Here is a 23,382-nt window from a genome sequence, read left to right on the forward strand (position 1 = left end):
ATGGGGACTGGTAGGTCTTGCAGTGTGTGTACTGTCTTATAGATTGTGGACACTAACTTCGTGGCAGTTTCTCCCTGAAGAATCCGCTGCAGCGGCATAAAAATTGGTGGTTCAGCAGGAAACTCACCTGTGAGCGCTCTAATGCCCTGACGGAGCTGGATATAAAGAAAGGTGTCAAGAGGGGAGCAGTGAGCATCTCGAAACATATGCTCCAAAGAGCGGAATGTACCGCCCACATATAGGTCTCCCCATGCTCGAACATGTATACGCTTAGGAAGCTGATGGAAAGTTGGCTCCTGTAGTATAGGCATATCCGGATGATATACTAGGGGTAATAGTGGTGAGTATAGTATGGGTGCCTCCAACATCTTACCCAGTTGGCGCCAAGCTTTTGTCGTAGCCATCACTGTTGTAGGTGTCTTATCTTTGCCTTGGGGTGGAATATAAAGTGCGCCCTTAATAGGAATCGGCAGAGCCAGCCAGTGCTCCGCTGCTACCTGAGGCATGTATCGAAGTTGGTGCACCCAAAAATAAGCATAGTGCGCCTGTGCACTATAATAATATAGTTCGAAATCTGGGATGCCAAATCCCCCTTGTGTGTAGGGCCTAGTTAGGGTATCCCACGCGAGTCTCGGATTTTTCCCACCCCATACCAACCAGACAAGACTAAGCAACAAATACTTGATGCTGAACTTGGCATCTCAAGTCCTCGTCGACAGGATGCTCAGTGATGACACAGAACCTCATATTGCAGCTCTGCAGCACCTCGGAACAGAGGCATCACCTCAGCTGTGCAACTCACACTCGGCACGGAGCCTTGCAAGGCTTCACAACCAGGGGCTAAGGTACTTTGTTCACCATGCCCAACTGAGTACTTTTGCTGTCATGCACTCTATTATGGTCAGCCTGAACTTGTGAGCTTCTCCCAGTCCAGTGCAAAGAAATATCCACAGTTGGCGCTAGGTGCTTTTTGGTGCTGTTTTTACTGGAATCTGAAAACTTTAATATCTCCAGTTCTACTGATTGGATGTTTGTTGTTCTGGTTTTGTTAATTTTATTATTATTTATTCTATTGTCCTAAGTCATTGTGGGATCCTTTTGTCGTGTTTTTTCACTTTGTAACTCTGTGAAATGTTGTGCAAATGCTTTATACATTCTCTGAGTTAAGCCTGCCTGCTCTTTCCAAGCAACCCAAGGGTTGAGAAGAGGTTAACTAAGGGGTTGGTTGTGACCTCACCCTGAGAAGAATTGTGGTTTCACCCCCCTCAAGCAGTAACCACATTTCACACACAAAGTAAACTATTGTGCATTGCATAATGTCCTGTGCTACATACTCAAACAGATGTAAAGAAAACCTAACGTTTTTTTGACTTTTCATTTAGAGATTTTCAATGTCTTGTCTGCAAGAAGTGAATGGCTATGTATGTATAAATCTCAACTTAGTATTCCTCTTCTACTACAGATACCTGTAAACATTGAACATACATGTATCAAAGCATACTCTATTTTTTTTATTTTACTCTCAACTTCTAAACTACATGTGTGTATTAAGGAGTCAAAGATGTAACTAAATGTCAGTTGGATCAAAGAATCTGTGCCATTGACATAGAACAGTTAACAGTAGGACTTTTTAAGGATATGAAACCCTGTGAGTGTCCACTTCTTTATAAAAAATCTCTTAACATAAAATGATAAAAAGTGAGATTGAACTGTAGCATGACACCGAAACAGGGTAACCAAAGATATTGACAATACAGCTGAATCATCAGGTGAAATGTGTTTTCAGTAAGTTATTGCAGAACCCAATTATTTCCTATCTAGAGATCCCTCCCTGATTCTCAGTATACAACACAGGTGCATGAGATGGGTACTGTCACTGAAGAGACAGCTCTCGTGAGAGAGGAAAAAACTCAATTTATTGTGACCAGTTACAGGTACAACGGACTCGTTTCGGCTAGCACCTTCATCAACATTCAGCTTTCGTCCAGCATTTTCTTGTATTTTAAAGATATGATTGACTGCGACTTCCTGTGTCATCAAAGATTCAATAACACAGACATAGGGCAGAAATAAAACACAGAGTCAACATTACGTTTTTTGAGCGCCACATTGGAACATGGCGCTACAACCATGCTCAATCCCACAAAGTAGCGGAAAGTAACAGTGCTAGGGGCTGTATAGCACACCCCCTAATAATCACCATTGTAAGGTCTAGGCATCAGGAAGCCACATTAGAGCACTTCCAGAGGTTGGAGCATGCCACTAGGAGCCAAACATAAGGAGCTGAGTATATTTTAGTCCAACGGGTCACAAGATATTTCTTAATTAAAGAGACCCTTTTTTACTTCCTTACTTTCTTGAGCCTACTGCCGCTCTTGATGGATATAGGTCATTAGCCAGGACACTCCATCTCATCTCTGTCTTGGCTTTTCTTTCCACTGGCTCCAGGTGTTACCTATAATCTTGCAGGCAGCCTGGAGGCCTTGATGCCAATGTTTTTATTGGCCTTCCTCTTTTCCCTCAAGAGTTCCAGGTAAGAGCTTGTCTGGTGGTGTTTGATTCAGGCTTGTGAAGGGTTCGACCTATACAGCCACAGCGTCTTTTTATTATTTATTCATGAGCAGGGAATTGTAAAGTCTGCTGCCATATGTCATTGTTGCTGATGGTGTTTGGCCAGTGAGTTTGGAAGAATTTTCTCAGACGGGTGGTGATGAAGGTCTGGACTTTGTTGGTGGTTGTCACTGTTCTCCACATTTTTGCACTATACAGAAGGACCAATGTTACTTTGGTGTTGGTTTGCAGCATTAGGTCCTTGGATCTCTAGATCTTCTTTAGATGAATGAAATCAGTCCGTGCTTTGCCACTTCTTACCTTGACATCAGTATCTGTGCTGCCCTACTTGACTACAACACTGTCCAGGTAGGTGAGGATCTCACCTTCTTTGAGTACATTGCCTGCAAGTGTGATTGCAGTTATGCTGGTCCTGTTAAGCATCAGGATCTTGCTTTTTCTCCTTTGGAGGTTGAGGCCATGTTGTGCTGAAGTGGCTGCCACTTTGTCTTCTCTTGCATCTTCAGATGAGTATGGTAGAGTAGGGCCAGATCATCTGTAAAATCCAAGTGGTTGAGCTGCATCCAAGGAGTCTACTGGATCCCATTTCTTTTCCTTGCTGTGGATGTCTTCATGATCCAGTCTATGGCCAGGAGGAAGAAAAAAGAAGAGAACTCCGATGCTCACTTCGAATGCTTCCATGAGCCTATCCTCCATGGACTTCTTACAGGTCATTCCCTCGTAAGAGCTCCTGATGATTCTTACAAGTTTATCTGGCACAAAATAGTGGTGGACAGTTTTCCAAATGGTATCCCTGTCCACACTGTTGAATGCCTTCTCATAGACAATGAAGGTGGAATAGCGGAGGGAGTTCCATTCCATTGACTTCTCTATGATGCTGATGTGCAGTGTTGCAATCTGGTGTTTGCACAATATATCTTTGAGGAACCCAGCTTTGTGGTTTTCACAGTTTCTCAGGTCACCTTTCTTGGGGATCTTGATAAGATATCCCTCCTTCCAGTCAGATGGCACATTTTCCTCTTCTCAGATCCTTCCAGACATGAGGTGGAGCATGTCTGTTGATGTGTCAATGCTTTCCTTCAGTGCCTTTGAAGAAATATTGTCAGGTCATGCTTCCTTCTCATTTTTCAAATTTTTGATGGCTTAATTTCTTTCTTTCTTGGTTGGTCTGCTGCAGTTGATTGGCATGTCCTTGTCTGTGGCTGTATGTCTGTTGAAAACAGCTCCAGGGGCTGGTTCAACAGTTCTTCAAAGTACTCCACCCATCTTCATAGTTGGCCTTCATTGCCCATGATTGTCTTTCCAGCTTTCTCTCTAACAGGTCTTTCTGGCTTGCTATATCTGTCGGAGAGTTACCTTGTTATGTGATATAGTTCTTTCAAGTGCCCATGCCTTGCTGCTTCCTGGGCTTTAATGGAAAGAACATTGATTAATTTTTGCTTGTCTGCTCTTAGGCTTCTCTTTGCTTCCTTGTTGGTTTTGGTGTATTTGCCTTGAACTTTTGCCTTTTCTGCTCATGTTCAGCAAGTGTTGACTGCAGCTCTCTTTTTCTTTCTTGCTTGGATTTTGCAGAAAGTCTTGGCAAATATCAATTCTTCATGCTGGTGTTTCGCGGGACCTAACTCCTCCTGGCAGGTTGATGTCACTGTTTCTTTGATCTTCTCCCACTGACTCTTCACTGGGTCTTTGTCATCCTCTATTCTTGCAGGACTTGAAATTTGTTACTGAGTGTGACTGAGTATTTGCTCCTTTTCTGTGCATCTTTGAGGAGGGTGGTGTTATATCGCTGGTGTTGATGTTGTCAAATCAAATCAAATCAAATCAGGTGTTTGTTAAGCCCAACTACTCCCCAGTAAGGGTCTCAAGGTGCTGGGGGGTGGGGGTGGGGTTAGCAGGTTCCAGTCCATCAAGGAGGGGGTCTGTCGAAGAGCCATGTTTTGAGGTTTCTTGCGAAGATGAGGAGCGACGTTATCTGTCTGAGGTGGAGCAGAAGGTCGTTCCAGGATCTGGCTGCACAGAAGGAGATGTAGCAGCCTCCCAATCTGGTCTTTCTGGTGTGGGGGAGAGCTGAGCTGATCGTAGGGTCCTTTGGGGTGCGTGGGATTTGAATCAGCTGTTCAGATATGCTGGTCCAGTGTCGTGGAGGGCCGTGTGAGCATGGGTTAGCATCTTGAAGGTGACTCTAGATTCAATGGGGAACCAGTGGAGTGTGCGCAGGTGCTGGGAGATGTGGCAGTGACTTGGTAGGTTGAGGACCAGTCTTGCTGCTGCATTTTGGATGTTCCATAGCTTGGGGTTGAGGTTTTTGTTTATTCTGGCATAGAGTGCGTTGCCGTAGTCGAGCCTGCTGGTGACCAGGGCATGAGTGATGGTCTTTCTGTGTTCGAGGGGGATCCATTTGAAGGTCTTCGGTAGGAAGCGAAGGGTGTGGATGCAAGAGGATGAGACGGAGTTGATCTGGCGGTCCATTTGAAGCTTCTGAGTCCAGGATGATTCCCAGGTTGCGTGCGTGGTCCGTGGGGTTGGGTGGGTTTCAGAGGGCGGGGGCCACCAGGTGTCATTCTAGGCATCTGGCGTTAGGCCTATGATGAGTACTTCCGTTTTTTATGGTGTTTAGTTGTAGGTAGCTGTTTTTCATCCATTTGGCGACGGCTTCCGTGCCTTCTCAAAAGTTGTGTCTGGCGGTGTTGGTTTCGTTGGATAGGCAGAGGATGAGTTGGGTGTCATCTGCGTATGACACAATGTTAAGTCAGTAGGTTCTGACAATGGGGGCGAGCAGAGCCATGTAGATGTTAAAGAGCGTAGGGATGAGGAAGGACTCCTGGCGGACTCCGCAGGTGGAAGGTGTAGGGTCCGAGAGGAAAGGGGGAGTCTGACCCGCTGCAATCTGCTGGAGAGGAGGTAGCGGATCTAGTCGAGGGCCTTGTCTTGGATCCCTGCGTCGTGGAGTCGAGGAGGATGAGAGCTGATGTTTCTCCTTTGTCCAGTAAGGTACGGATGTCATCTGTTGCGGCATGGAGGGCAGTTTCCGTACTGTGTTTTTTTTAATCCGGATTGGGAAAAGTCGAGGATGTGGTGCTCTTTGATGAATGTGGCAAGTTGGCTGTTGATGGCTTTCTTGATGACTTCCGCTGGGAACGGGAGCAGGGAGATAGGTCTGTAGTTTTTGAGGTCAGTGTGGTCCGCCAAGGGTTTCTTCAGGAAGGGGTTGATCTCAGCGTGTTTCCAGTCGTCAGGGAACAAGGCGGTTGCCAGGGAGTGGTTGACAGTGTGGCAGAGCATAGTTGCGATGGTATCGGTTGCTCTGTTGAAAATGTGCTGGGGAAGGGGTCCATGGGGGCCCTGGAGTGGATTGACTTCATTGTCTTCATTGTGTCTTCGGTGGTGAGGGCTGTCCAGTTGTCGATCACTGGCTTCAGGGTGTTGAGGGTGGTTGGTGAGTGTTCAGTGTATTGGTTGTCTTTGTCAAAGTTGTTGTAGATGCTCTTTATTTTGTGGTGGAAAAAGGTGCTGAGTGTGTCGCAGAGGTCTTGTGAGGGAGGGATGTCGGTGGACTGGCTGGTGGGTTGGGCGAACTCCTTGATGATGTTGAAGAGTTCTTTGCTGTTGTGTGCATGAGTGGAGATTCTGTCTTCAATTGCTTTTTCCTTGTTTTTCTGATGAGTTGGTAGTGGGCGTTGGTGGAGGCTCTGCAGTTGTTGTGCGTTTCTGTGGATTTGGTGTTCCTCCAGGCCATTTCGAGGCAGTGGCAAGTGCATCTGGACTCTCGAAGTTTGGTGGTGAACCATCTAGCTTTCTTGGCGTGGGTGTTGTTGTTTTTCTTGAGGGGGGTTATGGAGTTGGCTCTGTTGGCGATCCATCTGTGCAGGGTTTGGGCTGCGGTGATGACGTTAGCTGGTCATCCGTGATTATGGTCCAGTTTCTTCATGGGAGCAGGTACTGGTGTCTGTGGGTGGTGGGTGTTCTGAAGGTGAAGTGGACGCATCGATGGTCAGTTAATGGGAGTTCGGTGGTATGGCTGAAGGTGATGGAGTTTCCTGTTGTGAAGAGGGGGTCGAGGGTGTGTTCTGCTGAGTGCTCGGGTTCGGTCACGATCTGGTGGTGTCCAATGTTGTGGAGGATGTCCAGGAGGGATGTGGTGCTGGGGTCCAGTTGATTGTCGAGGTGGCAGTTGAGGTCTACCAGTAGGGTGTTGTTGGTGGACGGAATGGCATGCTGGGAGATGATGTCCATGATGGAGTTGGCGAAAGGTCCGGGCGTTCCAAGGGGTCCTTGGGTTCCTCGGAGGGTTGAGGTAGGGCTGGCCAGTATCTTGAAGGGAAGGTGTTCCATCAGGTCTTTGGGCTCATCTGGGAGTGTGCTCAGGCAGAGGGTGGATTTGTGGACGATGGTGAATCCTCCTCCTGGGCGGGTAGGGCGGTCCTTCCTGGAGATCTTGTATCCCTGGGGAATGGCAATGGCGATGCCCGGTCCCGAGGTGGTGTTGGTCCAGGTTGCTACGTCCGGGGTAGTGCTGTTGAGGAGGTCCCAGATTTTGGTGACATGTTTGTGGAGGGATCGGATGTAGGGAAGGATGCATTGCAGGGTTTTCGTTTCAGTTGTGTTCTTGCAGGCGGATTGCGCTGGGTCAGTGGTCTTGGCGGTGCTGCAGGTGTGCCGGCAGCAGTGACAGCTGAAGGGTCCGTGGGTGTCGGCTGGTGATGCTAGCTTGCAGTTGTGGTTGCGGCCTGAGTTGAGACCGTGGAGTGCCGCTGGGTTGTGGCATTGGCGGTGCAAAGATACAGGGTTCCTGGCACTGCTCGCAGTCGGGTCGCGGACCGGCTTCCTTTTGTGAAGCTGCAAGGGTAGGAGAGCAATTTCACTGACAATGAGTCAGTGTTCTTGCTCACCTTTACCCATGGGGGCAGCAGTGGCAGGGAAAAACAGGCTGAAAAAGGAAAAGGGAAAAAGGCAAAAAGAGAGAGAAAAGTGCAAATAAGGCAGCAAAAGTGCCAGAAAGAGTGGAGGAAAGACAGAGGACACAGGAGAGAAAAGGGGGAGATTGAGATCAAGGTAAAAATGAGTGAAAAACGAAGGAAAGACACAGAAGGAGAGTGAAGGGGGAACTTGAAATGAGGGGAAAACAGCAGAAAATGGAGGAAAGACCCAGAAGGAGAGTGAATGGGGAGATAGAAGTGAGGAAAAAAAAGAGTGAAAAAGGAGAGAAAAAGCAGAGTGAGAGAGTGGAGTCAGAGGTCCACTGGACCACCAGGGTTGAGGCGCAGGTGAAACCTGCTGGTCGAGGAGGGCCTCGAACACCAACACTCGAGAGTGCAGGGGTTGGGGGAAGACCTCACTTAATGGTGGAGCTGCAAGGGAGGGAGAGCAATTCCACTGACACCCAATGTTATCACTTCCAATCTTGGTATAAAGGTTCTCCATTAGAGTGGTGATGTCTCTCTCAAGGCATTTCTCTAGATTGGATTAGAGTCTGTTGTAAAACTGTTTTTTTCCTCTTCTTTGCTGTTTGTAGGTGTATAGCACTAGATAACATTCATGTTGATTTTCATTTTCTTTGTGGTGAAGGTCGTTGTGATGATTCTCTGACTGTGTGCTTCCCATCCGATCAGAACTCTGTTGGCTGCTGGTGTTTGCATCAGTGGTACTTCCTGAGTATGTGAGATGTTCACTTCCTCGTGTCCAGAATACAGCAGCATTCTTCCTGTAGTCAGATTTTTCTGTCCAAACTGTGTCTATCTGGTTTTTACACCTCTGCTGCCATTTGGTTTGTCTTTCCTCCCTCATACAAGGCCCTCATGTTCCATGCTCCATGTCTTGTTCGAAAGAAAGTGTATTGGCTTTGTGGCTTCCAGGGATCTCTGGCTTTCACAAAAAGGCAAAATAGCTCTCCGTGAAGGAGATTCCTCTCTTCCCAAGGACAGAATGTCTTTTGATTGACATTTCTTTCCTTGGATTTTTTACATGATGGAGTAGCTAGCCCCATGCATAACCCTGCTCCTTTTGCAGCTGGACTAGGGACCGGCCATGGCATAGGTAGCTACTTTTTTACAGCATTATAAAGGCTGAGATGAGCATGTGGTTCCCCCAAAGAACCAAGAGTGCCACCACAATTCTGTTAAATTGACTCCACTTTGCCCATGGAGTCCCCATGCCTGTTGTCTGTGGCCCATGATGCAAGGTTGGGACCCCCAACCTGAGGGGTACCCTCATGTGTTTCCCCTGCTCCATGTGTCTATATCAGGAGAGATAGATTCTTATAAATTGTCCCTAAGTCACCAGTAGCATGTACATAGAACTGAGAATCTATATCAACCACACATCGATCTAGGAAGTCTGTCAGGTAAATGGAGGAGCTAGCTCATATTTGTGTGGTGACCCAAAATGGTAGTGGTACCCACACAATGTCACCGGTCACCAAAAGCTACAAAGTAGAAAAGGTTAGGGTCATAGTACCCACATCAAAGAAAAAGCCCCTGATATAAGGAAATTACCCATTGGTGTTGTGGTGTTCCCAGGTTAACAGGGTCAACACAAATGGCCAAAAGGTTCCTTAGGAGTATACACCAGCAGTTTTAATTCCCCTTCAGTGCCCTCACCTATCAAGAAAAAAGTATCACCGTAACTCTCCAAGGAAGGTGAACAAGTGACCCTGGGAGATATTGAGTCTTGATGTGAATGTTTCTAAGGACCTAGTGATAGTGACCCCTGGAAATGTGGTTGGGCCTTTTAGGCTTGAGTCACAAACATGTTCCTATAAGTAAATGGAATTCTTGTAGTTCTCATTGATTAGTCTAGGATAATTACTGGTTCTCAGAAGTAAGTCATGAATACTGCAATTATAAGTCACCACAAAATCTATGTTTCTCATGCTGTCTGTTAATATATACTTGCACTGCAATGAAGCTGTGAAATATATTGCTTTATAAGTATATCTGAATGTTAACTCTTGCAATCTGATTACAATTGTCAACATTTGATTGGATTTATTAGCTGCTTTAAGGTTTTACAATGCATATGTCTCACTGACTTATGTTTTTTCTATTTTCACAATAAGGTCACATTATTCTAGTCTCTATCTGTGGTGCTGATTTGCAAAAACATTTATGAGTACAGTAAGTAGTCCTATATGAGTACTCTTTCACATACTCTTCCCAGTATGCCCAACTACCTATTAGTAAATGTACAAAGAGGGTGCAGCCCTTTCCCCTTTTAATAACAGTATATAAATATTCCCATTTTATTCTCATTTTGGCCAATTCACGCAGGCATGTAGGATTACATAAAAGAATACAACAACAGCACTACTTAGTGTACTCTAAAATGCCTTTGTGAATGGTTAATTGATTTTTGGACCATGTGGGTTGTTCAAATGGTGATAAACATTAAAATCCACTGCCTGCGTGAATGTATGTAAATGATGCCTGTTAGCCAGAAATTGAATTTCAGTGGTCCATTGTTTGTAATATGAAATCAATTGCTTACAATAAAACTTGAAATAGTTCAATGCAAGCCATGTTTTTTTTACTTCAACTGGCAGGGAACAGTTTATTTTTCCTTAAATATTGGCAAAGGATGTGTTGTACTGAAAGTGAATTGAAGTATATCCAAGCAAATCAATCCCTTCTGTTTGTGAAATGAGCCTGCTTGCGAATGTTAAATGAACTGAGCAGAGGTCTACTTATATAGACATGCTGAGCTTTCTAATTTAGGAGTTTTGTTTTTTCCGGCTTGATTGAACTTTGTAATTCTTTGAAGTATTGCACTTATTGATTCCCACAATAGCTTTTGCTGGATGGCACTGGTACATGCTTAAGGATTCTGAGTTTGAAATTGCATTGCCATCCCCAGCACAATCAATAAATAAAGTTACCTTGAAGAAAGTTGGAAAATGCATAATTTGATATGAGGAAAATTCGGTATTGCAAACATTATATTTGGATAAATAACTCTAAGATAATTTACTTGAGGCGGAGAAACCAACAGTGTAATAGGTTCCCCAAAGTTATGTAGGACAATAATGTGAAATCATATTAAATATCTGTATAAACCATCCAATTAATTTTAACTCATCCTCCATTTCACAAATTTCCTAGACGGAGCTTTGGGATTTTTTCCAATTGGAATTACTTTTATCAATGTATAATGAAGGCCATTTTACCACAGGCACTAAATTATAGGCTTTGGAACTCCTTTCAAGAAATTTGGTAATTCAATTACAGTTAAATCAGATTTTCAAATGTTAAGGGAACCACAATCCAAAATTGTTTTCCCCATGCCAATTGCACCTGAAATATCCAAGTAAAATCTGATGAAATAGGTGCAGGAAAGAGGGCCCAGGCTGTGTGAAAAATATGCTGGAATTATTGTACAACCTTTTTAACATATTTGAAGATGAGGAGCTACACGTTTTAGGAATTGAAAAGATGAATTGAAAAGAAGTAAGATAAAAATCCTAAACATATTCAAATAAAGTAATGCGTAAAAAAATCCAAAATATATAAAGACATCCAAAAAATACCAACTGTAAGCCCAGTGACTCTAAGAAATTCAGTCAAAATGAAGGAATGAAGTAATAAGTAAAATGACTGGAGGCTAACAATTGAATGACAGCAACGGAGAAGTAATAGAAAAAGAAAAGAAGATTGAAGTTGGAAGGAGAAATAATAATTGGAAAGGACTGATATTAAAGACATGCAGACATTACCCACCAGAAGGTGTAAATATACACAATTAATTAATAGCAATGGACAAATAAATAATATTGGGCACGTGACCTTTACAAATAGTCAAGAAAAGATTGAGTAATTTTAAATGTTAAAATAGCCTCCATTTAAAATGGTCTAGCTTTTAAACATTGTAATACTGCAAATTTAATGCATCAAGTACATATGCATGTTTGCACTTTTGTCACTTTAGGCACTTTAAATTAAGCATTGCACTAATTGCACTTAGTTACCTTTTAACATTGAAAATCTATACAAATGTCTTAAACCACAAGTACCATCATGCAGTGCAAAGGAGGAAGTGACAATTTTGTAGTAGAAATAAATGTTACACAGGATATTGTTGAAGCCAAACTGTAATGAAGCTCTGAGAGGAGAACAAAACGCATTGGGTTTTCCCAAATGTGCCAAATAAAGAAATAACCAAGTAAACCTTTCCTGGAGAGTGTGCTCCCTTCTGTTGCAGTGCCAGGCTTGGGTAGAGATAAATATATATATAAATATATATTCCACTGTCGGTTGCGAGTAGGTAGTAGTAATAATTAGGACCTAGTTTCAATAGGAAAAGCATTTTTGACTTGTCTATAATTTTGGTGATCTGGGAAGAAGGGGCCGAGAAAAAAACAGACTAAAAAAACTATGTGTTTCCAATGTTAATTCTGATAGAGATTTCAGACACAACTACAGCATGAATCGCTGAGCGGAATAATACCAAACTTAGCAGAACAGTAGCTCATGGTCCAGAAAGCGCCCTTTCTGCTATTTGGTGAAAGTCCATTCAGTAGGTTTTGAGATAATAATCCAAATTTATATATCTAGGTGTGCAAATAAGTCATGATTATATTGCGATGAATTGTGAATGCACACACAAACTGGAATGCTGTGATTGGTTGGCCGCAACCTGTGTAGAAAGTTGCAGCTGCCAATTCAAAACAAAGCGATACAAAAGGGGATGATGGATGTAGTGTTCGAGCAAATCAAACACTCACCCCCAGTCAACTGATCTGGGTTTAATCCATCACCATTCTTTAGCTCACTCAGCCACCCCAGCACAGACATGGCCATATGCAAATCAGTCTGACCCTGTGCCTCATGGGAACAGTCCAGCCAGTAATGCCAAGCCATGTGTTCCCTGGACAGGAAACACGCATCCTGGGACCGGTTTCGGATTCATAATCCTCATCAGCCAGGCTATCTTGAATCCAGTGGCCAAGTGAGCAAGGAACTCACGTCTGAGCATACCCTGCCAACTTAGGACAAAGAAAGCGATGCAAAAGGGGATGATGGACGGAGCGTTTGAGCAAATTAAACACTCACCTGAGCCAACTGATCTGGGTTTAATCCATCACCATTCTTTAGCTCACTCAGCCACCGCAGTTCAGACATGGCCATATGAAAATCAGTCTGACCCTGTGCCTCATGGGAACAGTCCAGCCTGAACTGCCAAGCCATGTCTTCCCTGGACCGGAAACAAGCATCCTGGGACCGGTTTCAGATTCATAATCCTCATCAACCAGGCTATCTTGAATCCAGTGGCCAGGTGAGCAAGGGACTCACGTCTGAGCATACCCTGCCAACTTAGGGCGAACAAAGCGATACAAAAGGGGATGATGGACGGAGCGTTTGAGCAAATCAAACACTCACCCCCAATCAACTGATCTGGGTTTAATCCATCACCATTCTTTAGCTCACTCAGCCACCCCAGTTCAGACATGGCCATATGCAAATCAGTCTGACCCTGTGCCTCATGGGAACAGTCCAGCCCGAAATGCCAAGCCATGTCTTCTCTGGACCGGAAACAAGCATCCTGGGACCGGTTTCGGATTCATATTCCTCATCAGCCAGGCTATCTTGAATCCAGTGGCCAAGTGAGCAAGGGACTCACGTCTGAGCATACCCTGCCAACTTAGGGCGAACAAAGCGTTACAAAATGGGATGAAGGACGGAGCATTTGAGCAAATCAAACACTCTCCCCCAGTCAACTGATCTGGGTTTAATCCATCACCATTCTTTAGCTCACTCAGCCACCACCCCAGTACAGACATGGCCATATGCAAATCAGTCTGACCCTGTGCCTCATGGGAACAGTCCAGCCCGAACTGCAAAGCCATGTCTTCCCTTGACCGGAAACAAGCATCCTGGGACCAGTTTCAGATTCATAATCCTCATCAGCCAAGGCACGAGGTCCCCGGGACTGAACCTAAAACTGAAAAGTGGTATAAGGCGTCAGAGTAGAGGTACCCTGACCCCATGTCTTCAATTAAAGGGGTGCTTTAGAGACCCCTTACATGTAAAACATGATAAAAAATGGGTTGTTTTCCCCCACATGCAATATTTGTGAATTTATTGTGATGCTCAGTGTAGCCCCTCATGTAAGTGTGACAAATTGTGAATATCACTACAAAAAATGTAAAACAAATATTCACACCCTGCACAGATGCACTCAGATACTCACACACCCACTCACACATCTACTCAGACACTCACTCATCAAATCATGGACCCATTTAGAGACCCATGCACCTACTTGCAGACCCATTGAGACACTCCTGCACACACTCACAGATGTTATGTTAAATGTTATGTTAAAAGTGATTTATTGAGCGCACGTACACCAGGCGGTTTCTTGGAGCTGAAAGAGAGGACGGTTGCAGGTGCAAAATAATGAGTTCAGTTATATGCCTGGGAGAATAGCCAGGTTTTAAGTGATTTCCTGAATTGGGTGTAAGAGCTTGCCGTACGTAGTTCGGCGGAAAGAAGGTTCTAAAATTGAAGAGCCAGGGTTGTAAAATCTAAGGCCACCATTTTTCTTCTGTTTGAAGAGATTGGGGTATAACAGGTTTTTATTAGAAGCGCGTAGGGCACACAAGGGAATATACTGCTGTAGTTTTGAGGCGATTAAAGCAGGACCATGTCCTGAAAGAGCATTATGGATGGTGCAGCCTAGCTTAAATAGACAGCGTTGGGACACAAGAAGCCAATGGAGGCTTTTCAGCAGAGGTCTCACATGTTGGTGTTTTGGTTGACCAAAGATTAGCCTAGCTACTTGATTCTGGAACAGTTGCAGCCGATACAATTGGTATGCTGGTGTACCAGCATACAATGAATTTGCATAGTCAATACATGAGATTACCAAGGCAAGGATGACTTGAGTCAGGGCCTCAGTGGACAAGAATCTACTGATATTTCGTATTTGCAGATGAAAAAAAACATCTGGAGACCACTGAGCAGATCTGAGCCTTCATTGTTAGATCATTACTGATCACAATTCCGAGACTTTTAACACAAATAGCTGATAGTGGGGAACTCCCCAGTAGCGGAGGCCAGAAGTTGGAATTCCAGGGGTTAGCCGACCCGCCAGTGAGGATCAGCTTGGTTTTGTCAGGGTTTAATTTTAGCTGATCTATATTCATCCAATCACTAATGAAAATCATTGTTGATTGGAAACTCACAACAGCTGATGCAGATGAATCAATATTAAACACCAACTGAAGATCGTCGGCATAGTTGAAAACTATAACCTCTCATTTGCACAAAGCAGGGATCAGGGGGAAAAATGTACAAATTAAAATAAAAAAAGTACAGATCCTTTCAGAGACTCATGTACCCGCTCACAGACCCCCTCAGACACTCATGCACTCACTCACAGACTCACTGAGAGACTCATACATCCACTCACAGACCCACTCAGAAACTCGCATATCCAAATACACAGACACACTCAGAACCTCACGCACCCAGTCACAGACCCACTAAGACACTCATTCACCCACTCACTGACCCACTCAGAGACCCACTCAGAGGCCCTTGCACCCACTCACAGACCCGCTGAGATACTCATGCAGCAACACACTGATCCACTAAGAGACTCCTGTAACCACTCACAGACCACCTCAAATACTTATGTACCACTCATTGTCCAACCAGAGACTTGTGTACCCATTTACAGACCCATCCACTCACAAACCCATTCAGAGACTCACACACCCACTCACAGACCCACTGAAATACTCATGTACCCATTGACAGACCCTCACTGACACTTATACATCTACTCATAGAGCCACTCAGATACTAATGTATCCACTCACAGACCCACCCAGAGGGTCATGCACTCACTCACAGAACTACTTGGGCATACACAACCACTGGGAGACCCATTCAGAGACTCACACACCCTACACAGACCCACTCAGACACTTGTACACCCGCTCACAGACCAACTCAATCAATCATACAATCAAAAATACCTTTATTCGATTTAAAATATAATTAATAAAAGCACAGTTTATCAAATACAATTACACAGAGTTACACACAAATACCATCAGCAAGAAACACAGTTAAAAAATTCTTACAAACATGTTTAAAAACCAGGACTCATGTTCCCCATTGTTTTCCTTGTGTTAATAACACGTTTCAAGTAAGTGACCACTAAAGATGTAAGCATCTAATTTTCTAAGGATTGTAAGACCAGGAACGCTAAGCGGCATTGTCCTAACCCCAACATTTTTTAAATTGCCACTATCAATCTTTTTCTTGAGAGAGAATAAAACTTACAGAATAAAAATATGTGCACCGTGGATTGTTGTGATAAGCCATCGCATGGGCAGGGAACCAGATTTTTGGACCAATCATTTGTAACGGGAAACTTATGAGTCTATGAAAAGACCCTATGGTCAAACAAGTCAACAGCATCATATCATAGCTCCTGGATACATGCAAAAGATAGTGCTGGATACCATGACAAACCATCAACAGACTATAAGTGCGTTAAACAATCTGCTTTCAATGTTTTCCTCAAGATTAAAACAATGCTATCCAGCCTTGCCAAATATTGGGGGTGTCCAATATAACTCCTAACATTTTAAATATAGTATAACCAGGGGATAGAAGATACCCTTTGCAGCCTTAGACAGTCGTTGATGATGTCCTGATTAAAACCAGTGTGAATTGTTGCCCATATCTTATGCCATAACAGAATTGATTCAATTTTAATCAGATCAGAGAGGTATGAAATGCCCAGTTCAGAATTGCAAATAAACGTAGCAGTGCTACTGGGAACTGCCACTAAATATCTTGCAAATGCATTCTCAATTAATTGTAACTACTGTACATTCATATGTCCCCAAATGCCCACTCTGTACATGGCTGTACTGAGACACTTAGCTTTATAATATTTGTATTAATTCCGGGACTGGTCTTCTGCCTAGTCTTCAGCGAAGTTGACCAGAGCACTAGTTGCTCACGAGAACAACAATTCCCTAGTCAACACCGCTGGAGACCAAGTCCCTCTATAATCAAAGTGGATGCCCAAATACGGAAATGTATTGGCATATTCCACCTTGGTATTGTTAATAAAGATATCTCGACTTTTAGCAATGTTCTTGCCACACTTTATTATGTAAGTCTTGGTAATGTTTACCTCCAAGCCCCTAGATTGCATATATGTAGCAAAAGTGGTCACAACTCTTTGCAACCCTAATTGAGTGTGGGCCATTAAAACTGCATCATCTGCATACAATTATGCGGGAATAGGGACCAACTCAGACACTCATGTACCCATTTATAGACCCACCCACAGACTTGTGCACCCATTTACAGACCCACTCACACACCCAATCACAGAGTCACTCAGAGACTCACAAACCCACTCACAGACCTTCTGAAAGTCTCATGCACCTATTATCAGACCCACACAGACACTTACACATCCACTCACAGATTCACTCTGAGACTCATGTAACCACTCACAGCGCCACTCATACTTATGAATCCACTCACAGACCCACTCGGACATACACAACCACTGGGGGACCCATTAAAAGACTCATGCACCCTACACAGACCGACTCAGACACTCATGTACCCGCTCACAGTCCCACTCAGACACTTGTACACCAGCTCACAGACCAACTCAGAAACTTGTGCACCCACTCACAAACCCATTCAGAAACTCATAAACACACTCACAAAGCCACTCAGGCACTCACACATCCACTCACAGACCCACTCAGAGTCACATGCACCCACTCACACACTCACTCAGGCACTCACACAACCACTCACAGACTCACTCAGAAACTCAAGCACCGACTCACAGACCTACTCAGACACAAAAACCCACTCACAGACCTACTCAGAGACCCATACATGACTCACAGACCCACATAGACACTTATATATCCACTGACAGATCCACAGAGAGACTCAAAAACCCATTCACAAACCCAATTAGAGACTTATGCATCCACTAAAGGATCCAATCAGAGAGTCATGCACTCACTCACAGACTTACACAGACACTCACAGCCACTGCCAGACCTACTCAGAGATTAACACACCCACTCACAGACCTACTCAGTCACTCATGTACCCACTCACAGACCCACTCAGAGACTCGCACACACACTCCCAGACCCTCTTACACCCACTCACAGACCCATTCAGACATTAACTCATAGTCACGTATATAGTTGTGAATTTTACATTTGCTGATGTCTATTGAATGTCTGCTTTTGTATTTCATATTTAAGAATTTAAAAAGAAAAAGAACCAGTGTTTGGGAAATAGGATCGCTCTGAGAAGATCCTTTGTATTTTTTTTGTATAGGTGATGACTACACATAAAACAGGCTGCAGTGTTTTAAGTTGTTGAGGAACACCCTGTTGCCTTTCTCTGTGAAGTAACCTCCATCACTTCTATAGATACCATTCATGTTAAAGAACAAGTTGTTGTTGTAGATAGAGCCCATGTTATAGTCTCTGAGGAATGCAGAAACATGTTTCCTGGCTTTGTCTCCCTGTGGACAGAACTCGTTTGACAACTTCCATTTCTGCCTTTGGCATACGTTGGAGAATACCAAGGAAGTCTGAGGGAAAGTACCATTAGTTTTACAAGGGTATCATTCATTAGGGGTTCCAGTTCTACCCCACGAAGTGTTCCTATGTCATTGCCACCACAGTGCACAATCATGAGTACAGGGCGTTAGCTATCCACAATGCTTTCTCCAAAGGGCAGTAACTGATGCCACTTTAACCCTCTTTGGCCAATCCAAGTAATGTCCACATTAGGCAAACACAGGTCCCTGTCAATACCACTCTTTCTAGCACATTCTCTAGTATAAAACATAAAGCTGTGACCCACAATCTACACTCTAACCATTTTGAAGGCAATGAAGAGTAGCACACAGGAGACCTCTGGATCAGAAAGTGAGTTTTCAAAATGAAAGGTAGGTAACATGGAGGACAGGACCTGTTTTATAAAAAGGACATATTTGATTGGATGGTATAAATATGCAGGTATTTAAAACTAGGTACTGATTTTCAAGAAAAAGTAAGTAGATCTGTGATTGGCTCTGGCAACAATAAAAACATGTAATGCAATCTTGGATATGCTTTTAATTGCAAACAGTCCGCCACACATGCTGCAGTTGAGTTGGAAAGTAATGTGTTGCTTCTAGAATGTGTTGTGATCTTGTGACCTAAGGGTTCCTGAGGCTGTACTAAAGGGGGTTGCTACTGTAACTGTGCTAAGAGAGTGTCGGTGGAAGGGCCTTAAACAGACTATAGTCTGTTTGTTAAAATTGTAATGGCTTAAACTCATTAATTATAAAGGAGGGTTTATCTCCATAGTGACATGTATGCAACAAAGATTAGGGTAGTTGCTAAGTATGAAGAGTACAAAGTTAAGTATATCTTTGGACTGCTGTAATTACTTTCAAATTCATTGCAAAGTTACACATGGGGCCATGCTGAAAGTCACAAAGAATTTGCGAATATGCCCTAAAACTCTGCATTAGTGAGCTTCTTTACTGGAGTGCAAGAAAGGTTTAAGAAAGACAAACCATTTAGACGTGGGTTAAGAAAAGTACAATATGAAAAGGATGCTTTGATCAATCAATCAATCAAGACATTTGTAGAGTGCACTACCTACCCGTGAGGGTCTCAAGGTGCTGGGGGGGGTGCTGCTACTGCTCGAATAGCCAGGTCTTGAGGAGCTTCCTGAAGGTTAGTAGGTCTTGGGTCTGCCGTAGGAGATGGGGAGGGTGGTCCAGGTCTTGGCGGCGAGTTAGCAGAATGACCTGCTGCCGGAGGTCGCTCTTCAGATGCGGTGGACGGTAGCGAGTGTGCGGTTGGCGGAGCTGGCGGTTCGAGGTGTAGAAGGTAAGTTGTCTGTTGAGGTATGCTGGTCCGGTGTCGTGGAGTGCCTTGTGTACGTGGGTGAGGAGATCGAAGGTGATCCTCTTGTTGACAGGCAGCCAGTGTAGGTTTCTCCGGTGGGGTCTGATGTGGCTGCATCAAGGGATATCGAGGATCAGGCGGGCAGAGGCGTCTGTATGCGTTGCAATCATTTCAGCAATCTGGCCGGGGCTCCCGCATAGAGGGCATTTCTGTAGTCCAGTCTGCTGCTGATGATGGCCTGGGTGACTGTTCTTCTTGTGTCGGTGGGGATCCACCTGTAGATCTTGCGGAGCATGCGGGCGGTGTTGAAGCAGAAGGATGAGACGGTGTTTACTTGCTTGGTAATGGAGAGTGTTGAGTCGAGGATGAACCCCAGGTTGTGTGCGTGGTCAGTGGGTGTCGGTGCTGCTCCCAGGGCAGTCAGCCCCCCGGAGTCATCCCAGGCTGAGGGAGTAGAGCCGAAGATGAGGACCTCTGTCTTATCTGAGTTTAACTTCAGATGGCTGTTCTTCATCCATTGGGTGATGGCTTTCATTCTTTCATGGAGGTTGGTTTTGGCATAGAGGGGGTCCTTGGTGAGGGAGAGGATCAGCAGTGTGTCATCGGCATAGGAGATGATATTGAGGTTGTGCAATCTGGGGACATGGACGAGCGGGCCATGTAGATGTTGAACAACATCGGGCTGAGGGATGATCCTTGGGTACGCCGCAGATGGTCTTTGAGGCTTCGAAGCAAAAAGGGGGAGGGGGACGCTCTGGGTTCTGCCGGAAAGGAAGGAGGTGGTCCATTCCAGAGCCTTGGCTTGGATTCCTGAGTTGTGGAGGCGTGTTCGAAGGGTGCAGTGGCAGAAAATTATTTGCCGCCTTCGACAGTATCACTGAGAGCAAAGTGTAAAAGGTTGCCATTAGTAGTTGCTTTAAATGAGAGGGGGGTGCCATTCTTATATTACAGTCTAAATGACAGCGTCACAAAAATAACCTGATCAACTAACTCAAATGTTAGACATGTGACGCACAGTGTGGTTTAAATAGATATATGATTTTAGAGGTATGTTTATAGATGAAGTTAATTCAAGTGTGTAAGATAAAACCAAATGTTTTGTGAGTGTATGAGAGAAGCTCTGCATGGGTGTTTGAGGTTTATTGTCAGTGTATAAATGTTTGTGAGTGTCTCTATGCGTGTGTGAGTGAGTAAGTAGTTGTCTCTTTAGGTCTGAGAGTAGGTGTGGAGGAAGTCCTCTAATCATGTGTTGTCCTGGAACTGTAGAGTGTATGTGTTTTGTTTCACTGCATGGTCAAGTGGGCATTAAATACTCTTTACTGAGCTTTAATCTTATCCCTTACTATGTACTAGGTACCCCTTAGGTATGGTATAGGAAAGTCATAGGGCAGGGTGGTATGTGCTTAAAGGTTTCAACATACACTTTAAAGTCTCACTGACTCATGTGTAGTTTGAGACCCCTAGACATAGTTAAATATGAATCGTTCACCCATACTGCAAGTTATATACATATTTACAAAAGCAGAGTTACTCACCTTTTGTGTACGAGAGAGACAGAGACATGTAAATATTCATTGACATACCCTTACAGCACTTGTGTATGCAGCAGTAACAGAAGCAGTTGCATACACATTTATAAAACCCAACAGTCAGTAATAGAGGCAGTAAGTAATATATACAGCCACTTACATAGACATAAGGAGATTGAAGCTTAGGGGATGATTGCGACTTTGGCAGTGTGTAAAGTGGGGCAGCATGCCACTGCCCCGCTCCCAGGCCACTAAAGTCAGTCGCCGGCCGCCTGCCAGATTAGAAGTTATGTCCTTGCCTGGTGGGCAGTCCTTTGGCATTCCCATGGTGGTACCTTTGAAAAAGACACCACAATGGGAACACAAAATCAAGTTCTTACATGAACTGGGAATGCATGCACACAGGGGGGCACTCAATGTGCCTTCCTGCATGCATCCTCAAGGCATGAGGCACCAGGGAGCACTGTAGGGCTCCTTCACATCTTCACTGCAAGTAATTTTATGACATGAACACTGGCATGAGATCGCTGGCAGTGATGAAACTTGCAATATGCTTGGCAGAGCTGAAGCAGCCCTGCCAAGCATGTTGCAGCCTCACACCACTGTGCTATTGCCAGGAAACGCATTCTCTGGCAGTTGGAGCAGTGCCATGGAGGCCCCACTGCTGTTGTTCTAATATGGTGGTTGGACCAATGCCGATGCACCTCATCCATGGGTTCTGCGGTCTGATGGACCGCTGTAGTTATTATCACACCCTTAGTTACTTTCACATCTAAGGACAGAGCCAGAGAGAGACAGATAAACATGTTTAGATGTGTACTGAAGTAGTGATACCCTTAGTCACTGAACCGGACTAGTAGTCCTTTAAATATGTGGTTTGCCTGTATCTGGAGGTGCTGTGTAGGCAGTCTTACTGGAAGGTTCAGTTGGCATTTTAAACTGCTTACCACCTATACTTTGATTTGCATACCTAATAACAAAAGCATAGAGACACTCAGCCATCAAGTCAGACAGAAACAGAAGCACTTGCACATTCAGGCACATGCATTATATGACAAGTATGTGTCCAGCAGTAAGAGAGCAACTTACACACACAGTTATACATCTCAACACTCAGTAATAGAGCCAATAATAAATAATATATACAGATAGTTACATACTCATATAGATGGTCTTGGTGATACTAAGACAATTAGTCGTATAGCGACATAGTTACTTACACATCCAGTGACATCCCAAGAGAGGTACTGATGCACTTATTTAGGTTTGTACTCAAGGAGTGGATTTCTAAGTCACCTATCCAGAGAAGTAGCTCTTTAAAAATGCATTAGGCCTTCTACTGCAGAGCCTATATGTGAAGGTTTACTGCCAGGTAGACCTTTCATTTATAGCTCCTTACCAGGTCTTAGACTTTTCTTTCACTAGATATAAGTCACCCCAATGTAGGGTGGAGGTAGGCTATAGGGTACGATGTGATGTTCTTAGAAAGGAAGACATGTAGTTTGAAATTTCATTGAGTCACATGTGAACTTCCAGATCCATATTCCCAGTTAAACATGCATTCTACCACCCAAATTGCAACTCTCATATGGATTTACAAAAGCAGAGTCACTCACCGGGTCAATCACACAGACAGAGGCACTTACAAATTCGGAGAGACACCATTACATCAATTATGTATCCAGCAGTAAAAGCCAGTTGCACACACACTCTTAAACCTCAACACTCAGTAATAGACCTAGTAAGAAATATATATAGTAAGTTGCATACACATATAAATACCCATAGAGCAGCTAAGTGAGCTACTCATATAGCTTTGTAGTTACCTACACAAGAGGCACACACCCAGGAAGGGGCTGATAACCTTATTTAGATTTCTACAGATGTACTGGCACTCCTAGTCAGCAATCTAGACAAGTAGCCATTTAAACATGCGTTGGGCCTGCTGCTGCAGGGACTATGTGTGCCGTATTAATGTCAGGTTTGGTTTACTTTGATAAGTGCTTACCAAGTCTTAAACTTTCCTTCCATTACATATAAAGGTAGTGTGTACATAGTGAATAGGTCAGGGTCTTATGTCTTTAGAAGGTAATACATGTAATTTAAAGTTTGAGTGACTCACATGCACAGCTAAACATCCAGTGTCCCACCCATACTGAAATTCACATATATATTTACAAAAGTATAGAGACACTCACCCAGCCAGTCAGACAGAGACAGAGGCATTTACACATTCAGTCATATCCCCATACAGAAAGGTATTATCCAGCAGTGAAAAAGCCAGTTATACACAGAATTACAAACTCCAATACTCACTAATACAACCAGTAAGTCCATACTGTCGGTTACATACACGTATAGAGACCCACAAAGATA

At 44.0% G+C, this 23,382-nt stretch overlaps 1 protein-coding gene across 1 annotated transcript in view; it reads right to left on the minus strand.

Annotated features, from left to right (window-relative positions):
- Nucleotides 1-2,895: 2,895 nt before the first annotated feature.
- Nucleotides 2,896-23,382, minus strand: part of LOC147698152 (uncharacterized) — a 49,927-nt gene continuing 29,440 nt past the window's right edge. Inside the window, exon 2 of the mRNA XM_086936187.1 lies at nucleotides 2,896-3,071. Within this exon, the coding sequence (XP_086792313.1) occupies nucleotides 2,896-3,071 (176 nt within the window). The remainder of the gene's footprint in view (nucleotides 3,072-23,382) is intronic.

This window comes from Lissotriton vulgaris, chromosome 8 (genome assembly GCF_964263255.1).
Source record: "Lissotriton vulgaris chromosome 8, aLisVul1.2, whole genome shotgun sequence".
Lineage (NCBI taxonomy): Eukaryota > Metazoa > Chordata > Amphibia > Caudata > Salamandridae > Lissotriton > Lissotriton vulgaris.